This window comes from Delphinus delphis, chromosome 16, assembly GCF_949987515.2.
Source record: "Delphinus delphis chromosome 16, mDelDel1.2, whole genome shotgun sequence".
NCBI lineage: Eukaryota > Metazoa > Chordata > Mammalia > Artiodactyla > Delphinidae > Delphinus > Delphinus delphis.
This window is the reverse complement of record NC_082698.1, coordinates 82,350,793-82,364,610: the sequence shown is the minus strand read 5'-3', so window position 1 is coordinate 82,364,610 and position 13,818 is coordinate 82,350,793. Positions and strand designations below refer to the sequence as shown.

The following is a 13,818-nucleotide window of genomic DNA, read 5'->3' as shown; positions in this document are numbered from 1 at the left end:
TACTTCTGCCCTCGGGCCTTCCACGCTCTCAAACTTGAAGACTCACGGTGCCCTTTACCTTTCCCAGAGTTGTGTTATGTCAGTGACTGTATAACCTCCCATGGGAACTTTAAATCCCGTGATATGGTGAAGGCTTCACCCCAGTGATGAAGAGCTCGTGTGTGTGTGTGTGTGTGTGTGTGTGTTGGGTGCAGGTGGGGTGGCAATGAATACTTTAGGTGTGAGAATCCCTGAAACATTGCCAAGCAGGTCGCTAAAGTGTTCTCTCTCATGGTCACTGACCATTGGCCAGAGGCCCAGTGGCCCACAGTGAGACAGAGGGAGCGGAGCAGGAAATTCACCCGTCACAGAGCAGCCGCCTGGGCTGTTTATACGGCCCCCGATTGTACAGAGAGGGCTGCCTGTCTTGTATGTGTCCCCTCCTCATTCCCCGGGGAACAACCTAGGTGACTGGGATGGGGGCTGTTCCAGGTCAGGCAGGGCCCCCTAAACCGTCCCCACTCCTGCCCACCCACGGCTTGGGGGGCCCCAGGGAGCCTGGCAGCGAGTCTCGAGCTTCAGTGAAACGGGGCAGCGTTTGTCCTCGGCTCCCACAGAGGCACCAACCCCCCGGCCGTCGGTGTGCCGGGGGCTTCATTAAGCAGACTCCACAGCCCGGGCCTGCCTGTCGGCCCCATCGCGGGGCTTGTGCCACCATCCCAGCCGTCTGCCGGGCTTCTGTCTCCTCAGACCCATCAAAGGAAGGAAGAGATCAGCCTCCCTCTCCAGTCGGAAATGGAGAGAAGGAGATAAACCCACATTAATGAGACTGCTTCCTACGGTGAATAGATTTGGAGTCTCTCGGTTCAGGGATCACGGTGTGCAAAAGGGCCGAACCCTTTTTCCCCCTCCTGGGAAACACGCAGAGGGAGAAATAAAGGAAGTGCGTTTTCGCTGGCTCGAGGCTGGACACCAGCTTGCCCTCTGACCCCACTCGGCCTTGGGGTAACGGGGAGCTGGTCCATGAGCCGATCCCTGACACTGACCCTGCCTGCTGTGAGAACAGGGCTGAAGGGGCTGCGTACTCCCCCAGGCCCATGAGGTGTCTGGGGAGGGGCCCTGGGTACTGCGCTTCCCCGGACAGGAGAGATGTTCTACCTGAGTTCTCCCCGCCCCCATCCAGGACAAGGTCTACAGGTGTAGGTGAGGTAGACACATCGCTTACAGCACCGCAGTGGTGGTGACTCAATTTGAACTATTTAGAGGTGCTCATGGGGGTCACAGAAACTCCGTGCACCTGGAGGTGGAACTCCTGGGTTTGCAGGACAATGGGCGCTGTGCACCTGAGGCTTCTTGCCCATAGGCGGGCTCGTCTACCTGGCAGAAGCCCACCGGGCTTCCTAGCGCGGTCTTGTAAAGAAGGTACTTGCTGTGTTTAATGTCACGCACGCGTGAACATGCGGTATTATCACCACTCTTCAAAGTGTCAGCTTGTCAACCAAGAGGAGAGGTAGACGGAGTGTCCCGGCCCCACATCTCAGCCCGCTGTGGCTTCTCGCTGGGCTCCTTCTGCCACCCTGTTCACGTTCAACTCCCTGTGACGGCCCCAGGAGAATCTTCCGTGGAGGAGGGTCCAGTGGTCCTGAGGGCCTTTTTGCATCAGCTGCACTTGGAGATGTACTTTCCCACCAGCCTTTCCACGCACTGGCACATTTCCAGGGCCCTGCTCAGGATCCACTCCCCACATAATGTGGACCCTGGTCCCTAGGGAGGGGCAGGTCCCACCCCAAGGCCAGTGTCGTTCCCATTGCCGTCCGTGACCTTGTGCCTAACGCTGGCTTTGTTCACCCCTAGTTCTTCTGAGTGGCGTTCCGTTGGCCCAGCCGAGCAGAAGCGCCTGTGCCGCACTGCTCTGGACGATAGGGAGTTCTGGTGCGGTGCTTGTCTCTGTTTTCCTTTCCGCGTTAACTCCATCACAGGTGTGAGCGTGTCTCACTGCCCTTAGGTGTAAGAAACACTGCTTCTTCTATTTTCTTTTATTTTATTGGTAAATCAAATCCATTTGTCTCAAAACCCAGGCTGGCAGAGAATGTAATGTCACGTTTGGGGGACTCACCCTATCTGCAGGTTTAAGAGGCCCAGGGGAGTTAGTGCGATCCAGAAAACGTGGGGCTGAGCCTCTGGTCTCCGGCCCAACCTCCTTCCTCTGATCACTCCATCATCCCCACTTGCACGTGAATTCGAAGACAGGCAGCCCTGACAGGTACACTCCCTCCGTGCCCAGCTTGGTCACAGGGACCCTTGAAAGCTTCTGCCTGAGAGCATCTAAAAACAGACCTAAGTGGGAAGGAAACATACCTAACCTGGACTTTCCACAGGGCTGAGTCTCCATTTAACTGAAAACTTTAATGGGCCCTCGTCTCTGGAGGCTTTTTTCAATCTTATTTCTTCCCGTCGGGTCCAGAAAGAGTTGATGCATCCAGCCCTGCAAGACCACAAATCCTTTTTGTTTTTTTAAGAAATACATACTTTTTAAATTTGTTTATTTTTGGCTGCGTCGGGTCTTAATTGCAGCATGAGGGATCTTTCGTTGTGGCACGCGGGCTCTTCTGTGGCACGTGGGCTTAGATGCCCCACGGCACGTGGAATCGTAGTTCCCCAACCAGGGATCAAACCCGCGTGCCCTGCGTTGGAAGGCGGATTCTTAGCCACTGGGCCACCAGGGAAGTCCCACGGCCACAATTTCTGGATTTCTAGCTCTCTTCCCTTTCATGTGCTCAAACCAGTCCGTTCTAGCCTGAACTCATCTCTTTTTTATGACACCTTATTAAATACAACATGCAAAAACTAGCACACGTGATTCATATTCCAGTTTCTTCCCTTCTTTTCCCCTCGAGCGCAGCGTCAGTGAGCGTTTGCTCTGGCTGCAGTATATTTACATATTTTACAGACAACAACTGTGGCATTTTTGCCCTTAATAACATGGACATCTATTTTCCAGCTCCAATAGTCCCTTTCATCCTGCTGCCCAGCTGCTAAGCTGGCTCACATATTTTAGATTCCGTTATGGTGGTTCCACACTTCCAGTGACTCCAGGTAGCTCCAGCTGCCATAACAAATAGACTCAAAATGTATAGACTCAAACGCAATCAAGCGTATTTCCCACTCATTGTAACCGTCCAGGAAGACCTTCCTATTCTGTGGGTGGCTCTCTCCATGCAGTGATTAGGGACTCAAGCTCCATCCTTCGTGTGGCTGGAGTGACACAGTCACTCCAGAAAGCCAGCAGAAGAGGGAAGAAACAAAAAAAACCTTTGGAGAAGATATCCCCAATTCCTAAAAGCCTTGACCTAGAATTAAGACACGCCACCGTTTTCATCCTCCACTAACTGGAAGGCCCCGCCTGGTGAGTGAGCTTGGCGTCCTGCTAGCCATCTGTCTCAGGAACCATGAGTTCATAAGTAGAAGAAGTTTGTGGAAAACAATCAGGGTGTTTGAGAGATTGACAAGCTGTTGAATTGGACCTTAGACACACATCGACCTTGAATTTTGAGTACTGTACAGGGTTGATGAGTTACATGAAGAGAGCAGACCCGAAGAAAGCGAGGTCTGGAATTCGGATTCTCCCACGAATTGCCGAATAAGAGCAGGCGGGGGGAACAGAGTTTGAGAGGCTACGTGAAGTCAAGCTAGTGGAAGGAAAGTCAGGCCCAGAAGGAAGGAGAAACAGGGCAGAGGAAATGAGGAAACCCCAGGGAGAGACCCAGCAAAGGGAGTGCCCTGTGCACGGCCCACGGTCCAGCCCTGCACCATGACTGCCCTTCCAAAAGGAGCTGCGCCCGACCCCTGGGGCTGAAACTGGCCCCGGCAACGCGTGACACTCAAACTGTCAGCACTCTGAATCTGGAGCCTTTCCTCTGGGAATCTTGACACTAAAGCCTTTCCAATCTCTTTCCACTTTTATCTTTCACCGCCCCTCCTCCCAGGACATACTCCCCAAACTTTCCCCCTCTCATTTATGAACTCCTCTCCGTCACCGAATCGTTTTCATTCGTAGTACAGTGCTGTCATTTCGCCTACTTCAAAGGAAAAAAGTTCCTCCTGGGGCTTCCCTGGAGGCGCAGTGGTTGAGGCTCTGCCTGCCGATGCAGGGGACATGGGTTCGTGCCCTGGTCCGGGAAGATCCCACATGCCGCGGAGCGGCTGGGCCCGTGAGCCATGGCCACTGAGCCTGCGCGTCCGGAGCCTGTGCTCTGCAGCGGGAGAGGCCACAACAGTGAGAGGCCCGCATACCGCAAAAAAAAGTACGTGCTCACACCCACTACCCCTACCTGCACCCCGGGGACCCCAGGACTCCCATGGAGGGGACGAGGGACGTGTGACGGACGCCTGCCGCCTCGAGCTCCCCCAGATCCCCTGCTCCTCCCAGCTGCAGACCGGCTTTTCAGAGCTGACGTTAGGTAGACTTTAAAAATAGCTTTCATTGCTCATTTCTTTCTTTTCTAAAAAAATTATTTATTTTATTTATTTATTTTTGGCTGCATTGGGTCTTCGTTGCTGTGCGCGGGTTTTCTCTAGTTGCGGCGAGCGGGGGCTACTCTTCTTTGCAGTGCACTGGGTTCTCATTACGGTGGCTTCTCTTGTTGCAGAACACGGGTTCTAGGCACGCGGGCTCAGTAGTTGTGGTTCGCGGGCTCTAGAGCGCAGGCTCCATAGTTGTGGCGCACGGACTTAGTTCCTCCGCAGCATGTGGGATCTTCCCAGACCAGGGCTCGAACCCTTGTCCCCTGCATTGGCAGGTGGATTCTTAACCACTGCGCTGCCAGGGAAGCCCGCTCATCTCTTGATTACACTAATGATTCAAGTTTATGGTAAAAGATTCTGAAAAATGCAGAAAAGCCTAATGACAGAGGCAAACATCACGGCTAATCTCACTACCCATAAATAACCACTTTAACATATATGTGTGTGTCTTTGTGTATGTGTTTATGTACCAGATGTGTAGTCTGTGGGTGGGTGTCTCTCTCTGTATACATAGGTACACACATAGTAGGTATTACCCTGTAGATGCAATATTATTTTTGAATTAACAGCTTTGAGAGTTAATTTGCATACTATACAATTTACCCATTTGAAGTATACCACTCTGCTACGTGAAATAAATCCGACAGAGAAAGACAAATACTGTGGAATCTAAGAAATACAACCCACTAGTGAATATATAACCAAAAAGAAGCAGACTCACAGATATAGAGAACAAACTACCAGTTACCAGAGAGGAGAGGGAGGCAGGGGTGGGGGAAATAGGAGGTACAAACTATAGGGTGTAAGACAGGCTACAAACATGTATTGTACAATAGAGAATATAGCCAACATTCTGTAATAACTGCAGATGGAAAATAACCTTTAAAATTGTATTAAAAATTTTTTAAATAACATATACAACTCAGTGGATGTTAGCATGTTCATAGAGTTGTGCAGCCGTCACCACAATCAATTTGCGTTTGATTCAGAGCACTTCATCCCTCCAGAAAGAAACCTCGTGCCAGTAGCATTTACTACCCTCCCCCGAACCCCCAGCCCCTGGCAAGCACTCATCCGTTTTCTGTCTCCATAGACTTGCCTGTTCCGGACTTTTCATATAAAAGGAATCATATAAAATGTGCTTCTCTTTGGCGGGCTCCTTTCGCTTAGCCTGACACCTTCTAGGTCCATCCATGTTGTAACGTGTCAGGACTCCTTCACTTCTTTTTATGGCTGGATACTATCCCATTGTCGGAATATACCAGGTAGGGTTTATCCATTCATCCGTGGATGGACACTTGGGTTGTTACCCCTTTTTCGTTATCATGAATAATGCTGCTATGAACATTCGTGTACAAGCTTTTATGTGGTCATGTGTTTTCATTTCTCTGGGGTGTATAGCTAAGACAACTGCTGGGTTAAATGGTAACTCTATATTTGCTTCTTAAGAAGCTGCCTATTTTCTAAAGTGATTTCTGTACCTTTTCACTAGCAGTATGTGAGTGTTCAAATTTCTCCAATAATTTTAAACCCTGTCTCCTAAACTTAATTTTTATGAGCATTTCCCCAGAAATAATCCATCATGTGGACATAAACTGTTGTCCATGCCCTTCCATTGGTCATTTGTATCATTTCTAAGTTTTTGCCATTACAAGTAACCTGATGGTAAAAATCTTAACTTATAATTCTTTGCTTGGGGCTCTTGAAACTCGGATAAAGAGTGGAAGCATATCCCCATTTTTAAAGCTTTTAAAGCTCTTTTTATATTTTGCAAATGTTCCTTCCCAAAGGCCATGTTCTACTCTCACCAGCATCTTAAGAGCGACTATATCACCACCCTCACCAACCCGGATCTAACCACCCTGCTGGACTTTCAGCAGATGGAAATAGGTTTATCTTATCAGGGGTCAACTGAATTCTGCTTTCTTGTGTGATTTCAGAAACGGACATCAAATTCGAGAAGCTAAGCCTGACTTCCTGTAAAAACATCATTTCTCTAATGGAGGCATCCTTCCAAATATGCAGGCAGAAATAGATGTTAAGTGTTTTTCTCTAATGCAGACTTCCCTGGAATGTAGAGAGTCTTCTTCACAGAGAATAACCAAAGCCTGGGAGACACTGGTGCTAGAATTGGAACAAAATCAAGAGGCACAGGGGACTTCCCTGGTGGCGCAGTGGTTAAGAATCCGCCTGCCAATGCAGGGGACACGGGTTCGAGCTCTGGTCTGGGAAGATCCCACCTGCCGCGGAGCATCTGAGCCCATGCGCCACAACTACTGAGCCTGCGCTCTAGAGCTCGCGAGCCACAACTACCGAGCCCGTGCGTCACAACTACTGAGCCCACGAGCCGCAACTACTGAAGCCCGTACACCTAGAGCCCATGTTCCACAACAAGGGAAGCCACCGCAATCAGAAGCCCGCACGCCGCAAGGAAGAATAGCCCCCGCTCGCCACAACTAGAGAAAGCCTGCGTGCAGCAACGAAGACACAGTGCAGCCAAAAATTTAAAAAAAAAAAAAAAAAAAAGAGGCACAGACTGGCCAGTGGGATAAATGTTTGTGAAAGGACTTGGGGATCTTTTTGCCACTTTGGGGTGCTGTCCAGGGCAATGAAGAGTTCTTCATATGTGTGTTTTCAACCTTTCTTTTGCCATCCCCCCTCACCCCTGCCATGCCCCCTCTCCAGAGATTCATGGCTTAATAATTAACCCCCCCCTCAGAGCCCTGAGTCTGTGTCACACATGTCACCCACGCCAGCCCATTGCCTTCCTCCCCTGCAGCCCCAGAAGCCTTGGGGTGATATGATGCTCACATCTTTCTTTCTTCCTTAATTCACTTGCACACACCAGTGGCAATGGGAAGCTAGGGTTTGGTGAATTCAGAGTGTTCTGGGACAAGCTGAAGAAGTGGACGGCATGTAACCCAGCCAGTGCGTGGCTGCTAGGGGACTGTACAAGCCTAGAGCAGAAGGGGATTTTATTTTATTTTATTTTTAAATATTTATTTATTTATTTTGGCCGAGTCATGTCTCAGTTGAGGCATACATGCAGGATCCAGTTCCCCGACCAGAGATGGAACCTGGGCCCCCTGCACTGGGCGCACAGAGTCTTAGCCACTGGACCACCAGGGGAGTCCCAGAAAGGGACTTTACAGGTCCAGGTGCTGCCGACCAGAGGATCTGTGTTTGAAAAGGTGGAAGGGAGGAAATCAAGATGGAATTCCCATATTTACTCCCCATCCTTATGGGAGTACCGCAGGGCTTCCACCCAATATGAAAGGAAAACAAAGGGACCCACACTTTTGGAGACCCTAAGCCTACCATTGCCCCTTCCGCCTGGTGAGAGGCGTCTCTCCCCTGCGTGGATCCCATCACTGCCATCAAAGGAGCCTCAGCGGGGGCTTCTGCGTGCTCGCATTCTCAGTGCCTCTGCTCTCCCCCTACAGAACCTTTTCCTTCAGTTTGACGCTGACAAATCTGGCACCGTGTCCCCCTACGAGCTGCGGACCGCCCTGAAAGCCACAGGTGAAGGGAAGCCTGGGCCGCGCAAGCCGTCTGCGTGCCGGGTGCTGTCTGCGGCAGCCACTCACCTCTCGCGGCCCAGGGAGGGGGCTGGACTTTGACCAGAATCGCTGCTTCTTAAGGGCGGGGCCCAGCCTCAAATTCAGGACTTGCTCCCTCTCATCAGGGATCTTTAACGTGTATCCACGGAGGCTGAACTCAGCCTGACCCCTGGAGGCCTCAGCCTCTGGCCAATTCTCTGGCCAAGCAGAGTTATATACGACTCTGGTGGCAAACTCCCAAACCTTTAATTTCTGCTTTCAGATGGCGATTAACACAGAGAGGCAGGGCACGTCCATCCCATGGTTTGGGGTCAGGTTTGGGGTACACAGAGTTCGTGTATCCCTCTGCCACAGAGGCCCGTCTCTGGCTTTGTCACCAGCAGACTGAATCCAAACCAATGATTCCGTTGTCGTTTATACCCATTTCCTGAATGAGGGATGGGCTCCAGCTGGCATTCCTAACCCTCTGGCAGCCCCTGCCAGGGCAGTCCGAGTCTCTGGGGCTCAGCTGTCCTTTGCATAGGACGGCCACTGCAGCCCACACCCCGCCAGGCCACAAGGCATTGCTCACAAAGCAGGCTTCACAGACATACCCCTGGGCCCAGCCAAAGCCTGGAATCTGGTTCCCTTCCAAGTAAAATAAACATCGGGAAACACTGTCAGCTTCATGGGATGATAATGGGACAAAATCAGGACCAGCTGGGGTCCTGTGTGATGGCAAAGAAACGAAATTAATTATAAACGTGGAGAGTGCCACAGAGGAGAAGGGCCTGATCTTCTTAGGGTCTGGGGACCTGGTTTCTAGGGCAGAAGGACAGAGCAGGGGGAAAAGGGAGCCCTTCAGAGAGGGAGGTGTGGCCACGTCCTTCTTTTCCCGGCTTGGGGAGGGAGAGGGAATCGGCCCTCACCCCGCCCTCTTCCTGCCCCACCCAGAGCAGACGCCAGGACTCTGGGTGTTGCCCCCAGCCAGCTGCACTGTGCAGGCTCCAGAAACCATGTCCTTCCTCTGGACTGGCCCCCTCTTGGTCTGGAATCGGGAACGAGGACACAGGAAGACCCTGGGCAGGCTTCTAAGCAATACTTGGAACATTTCCTGGAAAGGGAGCGTGCAGGCTGAACTGAAAGAAGGCAACGCTGGTTAGACATCGAAGCCTTAAGTGTTGAATCTATAAGGAGCGTTACCACCTCTAAACTCGTCATTCGACCGATGAGCAAAGAGGTCGAACGAGCAAAGAGAAGGGAAGCAAAGCACCCAGGCCCAGGTTCTCGCTCCATCGTGGGCGTGTGTGAATGAGCCTAGCGTGGGGTCTTTCACTGAGGGCAGCGGCATAACTCGGTCTCCAGAGCCCCCAACACCTCTGGGTTAAAATGCCCGTGAGAAACAGACACTTACTGCGGGTGTCCTGGCTGGAATCCCCCCAGGGCCAGCGGGAGCTGGAAGTGGAGCCTTAGAACCAGAGGGTGGCACCGGGCTCGGGGCTGAAACACTGTCCAGCATCAAGTTCTCCCAAGCAAGGCTTCCTGAGACGTCAGCAAGACCCTATGGGTGATGTGAGGTCAAAGCCAAGACCCTGACCTTGGCGAACTCAGAAGGTTCACCAAGTGACACTGTGGGTTCCCCAGTGTCCCCCGACAGCGGCGCACGGTCATACTGCATCGGAGCCAAGGGCTCCCTTCCTTGGGGCAGCCCTGGGCTGACTGGCGCCCCTGAAGGCGCACCCGTGGGGCTCAGCCAGGGCGGCCATCCTCCCCCTCTCCCCGCAGGCTTCCAGCTCAGCCCTCCCCTCTTGCAGCTGATCGTTCTCAGGTACGCAGACCAGGAGCGCCAACTGGGCTTCGATGACTTCCTCAACTGCCTGGTCCGGCTGGAGACTGCAAGCCGTAAGTGTCCGGGGGACTGCGTGTTCCTGAGCCCAGGGAGAGCACACCTCCCTCCATCACCTTCCAGGAGCATGTAAGGGGCAACCTGCTGAGAACTGCAGCGAAGGCGGGCTGAGCCGCACGCCCCGCCATCTGTGTGCCTTGTGCGGCTAGCTGAGGGGTGGGTGTGCACGTCTTCTCTGCAGTGCGCCTGGTACCGTCACCCTCCATCCGCTCCCAGTGTCTTTGTGGGAGGGTAGCTGGGTGGGGATGGGGCTCCTGCCGCGAATCAGAAGCAAGGTCAGATCCCATCACAGGGCACAGAATCGGGAGTCCCTCTCTCTCTACCTCTGTCCCCCCCGCCCTCCTTCCCTCTCCATCCCTCTGTGTTTACAAAAGCCCTAGACACTGACCCGATTGTCTCAAAGAAGATCTGTCTGTTAGCCCAGGAAGAGAGAGAGAGGGATTACACACAGGTGGTCCCTAGCGTCTGCAGTTCATAGCCGCCCACCCCTCACTGGGTAGTCACGCAGTTGAAGCTGAACGGAGCACATCCAGAGCCTGTGACTTAACACCAGGGTGACTGCTGTGCAGGTGTCCCCCCGGATGCCCATGCTCTGGGGTCACCATCTGGAAGCTTAATAATTTTTAAAAATATTTATTTACTTATTCATTTATTTTGACTGTACGGGGTCTTAGTTGAGGCATGCAGAATCTTCAATTGCAGTGTGCAGACTTCTTAGTTGCAACATGCATGAGGGATCTAGTTCCCTGACCAGGGATCAAACCCAGGCCCCCTACACTGGGAGCGTGGAGTCTTACCCACTGGACCACCAGGGAAGTCCCTTGAATCTTAATAATTTTTTTTTTTTTTTTAGAGTTTGTTGTTGTTGTTGTTTTTAATTTATTTTTGGCTGTTTTGGGTCTTTGTTGCTGCACGCAGGCTTTCTCTAGTTGTGGCGAGCAGGGCCTACTCTTCGTTGCGGTGTGCGGGCTTCTAATTGCTTGTGGCTTCTCTTGTTGCAGAGCATGGGCTCTAGGCGTGCGGGCTTCAGTAGCTGTGGCGCGTGGGCTTCAGTAGTTGTGGCTCGTGGGCTCTAGAGCACAGACTCAGTAGTTGTGGCACATGGGCTTAGTTGCTCCGCAGCATGTGGGATCTTCCCGGACCAGGGCTCGAACCCGTGTCCCCTGTGTTGACAGGTGGATTCTTAACCACTGCACCACCAGGGAAGCCCCTTAATAATTTTTTTAACAAGGGGTCCCACAACAAATAATGGAGCCAGTCCTGCTTGGCACTTTCTAAAGTATGTTTACTGGGTGACTTCCAGGCACTGGCTAAACAAAGGCAAAGTCTGTGCTCCTCGGTTCCACGGTGGGGAGCTCCCGCTGCTTCTTTCAGGACACTTAGAACACACGGAGTTACTCATTTGAAGCTTGTCTCCACCAGACTCTAAGCTCCAAGAGAGCTGTACTGAGTGGACAAGCAAGGTACACGTGATGACTGACGGGGATGATGGTCTGAGACAGGCGGGCAGGTCCTGCAGGGCCTGGCGGGTGACCTCAGGGCCCAGGCTTTCTCTGCGTGTGAGTGGGAGCTAATGAGAGGTGCACTGTAGAAACAGCCTCCTCAAAGGCGGTCGCTTATCAGACTTACAGGCCAGTCAGCGCTGACCTCGAGAGAGCGAGATTTTGGTAGCTTCTCTTCTCTCAACTGCCCTTTTCCTTTCTGAATCCCCTCAGGCCCAGTCCTTTCCTGCAGGGGGTTCTCAGCTCGTTCTTATAATTGAGGCATCCTAGGGAGAAGACACTCAAAACTGAACATCACTGGTCAGTTTAGCTAAAAGCATCTCAATATTATTGATCTTTTCTAAGAACCAAATTTATTTCCTTGATTTTCTCTGTTCTTCAGTTTTCTAGGATCCTTATGTTAGATTCACCATCTGGAGAACTTTAAAAATCCCAAAGCTAGGGCTTTACCCCAGGCTGATTTTAACTTTATTCTAGAAATTTTTGCTCATACACCTAAGTATAAAGTGGGATACGGAGGGTGGGAGGGAGGAAGACACAAGAGGGCAGAGATATGGGAACATATGTATACGTATAACTGATTCACTTTGTTATAAAGCAGAAATTAACACACCATTGTGTGTTTATTATACTCCAATAAAGATGTTTAAAAACAAAACAAAACAAAAAAATAATAACCGGTCCCCGTGTGCCCTCCACCGGTGCCTCTCAAACCCTGCCCCATGACAGTCCCCAGGAGAGCATCCCAAACTGTTCATGATCAGGCTACAAAGACCAATTAAATTAGAATCTAGGGGGTGGCAACACAGCATCATCTTTATAAAAATTCCCCAGTGGTTCCAGCGCCTTCCACCCAGCCTCACTTGTCACCTTGCTCATCTTTTCCACATGACCCCCTAAAGCATACTGTTTTTCCTGAGTTATTTAATAACAGGTCTCAGAAATTTGGTCCTTTTGTCTGTAAACATCCCTATCAGAGAGACTTCTTTTTAACATAATCGTCATGCCGTTCGCACCCCCACAAACTTCTCAGTGAGTTCTCAACATCCTCTAAGCCCCGGTCCACACTGAGATTCCCCAGGTCTCCTCAGGACCTACTCGCTGCACGTGGCTGCTGGGTTCTGTTTCTTTTGTTCTGTGGCAGCCCCTCCTACTTCCTGGGGTATTTTAAAGGTCCCAGGTGAGGCTCAGGTAAAGCCAGTGTGGACTGGTTCCACCACCTGGACTAAGATGGGGAGACTGAGGCCAGGAGAGGAAAGTAACTGTCTCGGGTTATTCAACGCGACACACGGGCTCTCTTCTACCCCAGCTCTGCCTGCGTGTGGGACCACCAGCGCTCACCTTCTCAGAAGGGACGTGCAGAGACTGAACAGCTTTCAAGACTCATGCAAACCTTTATGTACACGTGCTTTTTTTTTCCTCTGGGGAGAAGGTCCGTGGATTGCAAGGGCTCTGTAGTCCCCAACAGTTAAGATAGGGGAGATGTTTCGGGTCCACGAGCTGGCCGGCTGGCCCACATACAGTAAATGAAGAGACCCACTCCCCAGTGCTCAGGCCACCGGCTTCTGCCATCACAGGAATTCCAGAGGCTCCCCCCGTTGAGAGACACCCCGCTCAGGGGGCCTGAGTCTGGCCGCCGCCCTAGAAGATGCTCACCTCTTAGCAACGGTTGGAGCGGCTTCTCCACCAGCCTCTCGGAAGGCCCCTTGGCCATGGGAAAATAGCTAAGCCTGTTGAAGGAGCGTCTCCGCAATGATACCTTTCTTGTGTCTCTCCCATCAGGGACGTTCCAGGCCCTCGGCACGAAGAACAAGGAGTTCATTCATCTCAACATAAACGAGGTATGACCCGGCCAGACTTCCCGCTCAGGGACCCAGCCAGGGCTAGGCACGGCCCACACTCCATAATGCTTGCTGAATGCATGATCACATGGGAGGGTCCACATCTACCCTCCGGGTAATAATAATAATAATAATATTGCTAATAGTTGTGAGGCACTATTCAAGTAGCAGTCAGTAGAAGCCTACAGTAGCCCTTTGAGCTAAGGACTAATAGTATCCCCATTTTGCGGAGGTGGAAACTGAGGCATAGAGAGATTAAGCCCCTGGAAGAGTGAGCGAGCAAACCCTGCCCCCTTGTCCCGTCCTCCTTCTGCCACATGGGCTCCGCGGCCTCCTGCCCTCTGCCTTCCGAAGTTCACTTCTTCTTGTTCATGACGTTGTCCTGTGGGCCTCGAGATTCTTGGGGGGTGTGAGTGTGCGTGTGTGTTTCTGCACATGTGCTCACACCTCAAAGACCCTAAGGACTACACAACTTTTACCTGTTGCAGGGGCTGATCACAGCAAAAATGATGGAGGGGAGAGAATGG

The 13,818-nt window shown here is 51.8% G+C and overlaps 1 protein-coding gene across 1 annotated transcript in view; it reads left to right on the top strand.

Annotated features, from left to right (window-relative positions):
- CAPN9 (calpain 9) overlaps window positions 1-13,297 on the top strand; it is a 25,023-nt gene extending 11,726 nt beyond the window's left edge. Inside the window, exons 7-12 of the mRNA XM_060033499.1 lie at window positions 1,834-1,958; window positions 6,444-6,506; window positions 7,345-7,415; window positions 7,947-8,025; window positions 9,828-9,944; window positions 13,233-13,297. Coding sequence (XP_059889482.1) covers window positions 1,834-1,958; window positions 6,444-6,506; window positions 7,345-7,415; window positions 7,947-8,025; window positions 9,828-9,944; window positions 13,233-13,297 — 520 coding nt within the window. The remainder of the gene's footprint in view (window positions 1-1,833; window positions 1,959-6,443; window positions 6,507-7,344; window positions 7,416-7,946; window positions 8,026-9,827; window positions 9,945-13,232) is intronic.
- The last annotated feature ends 521 nt before the right edge of the window (window positions 13,298-13,818 follow it).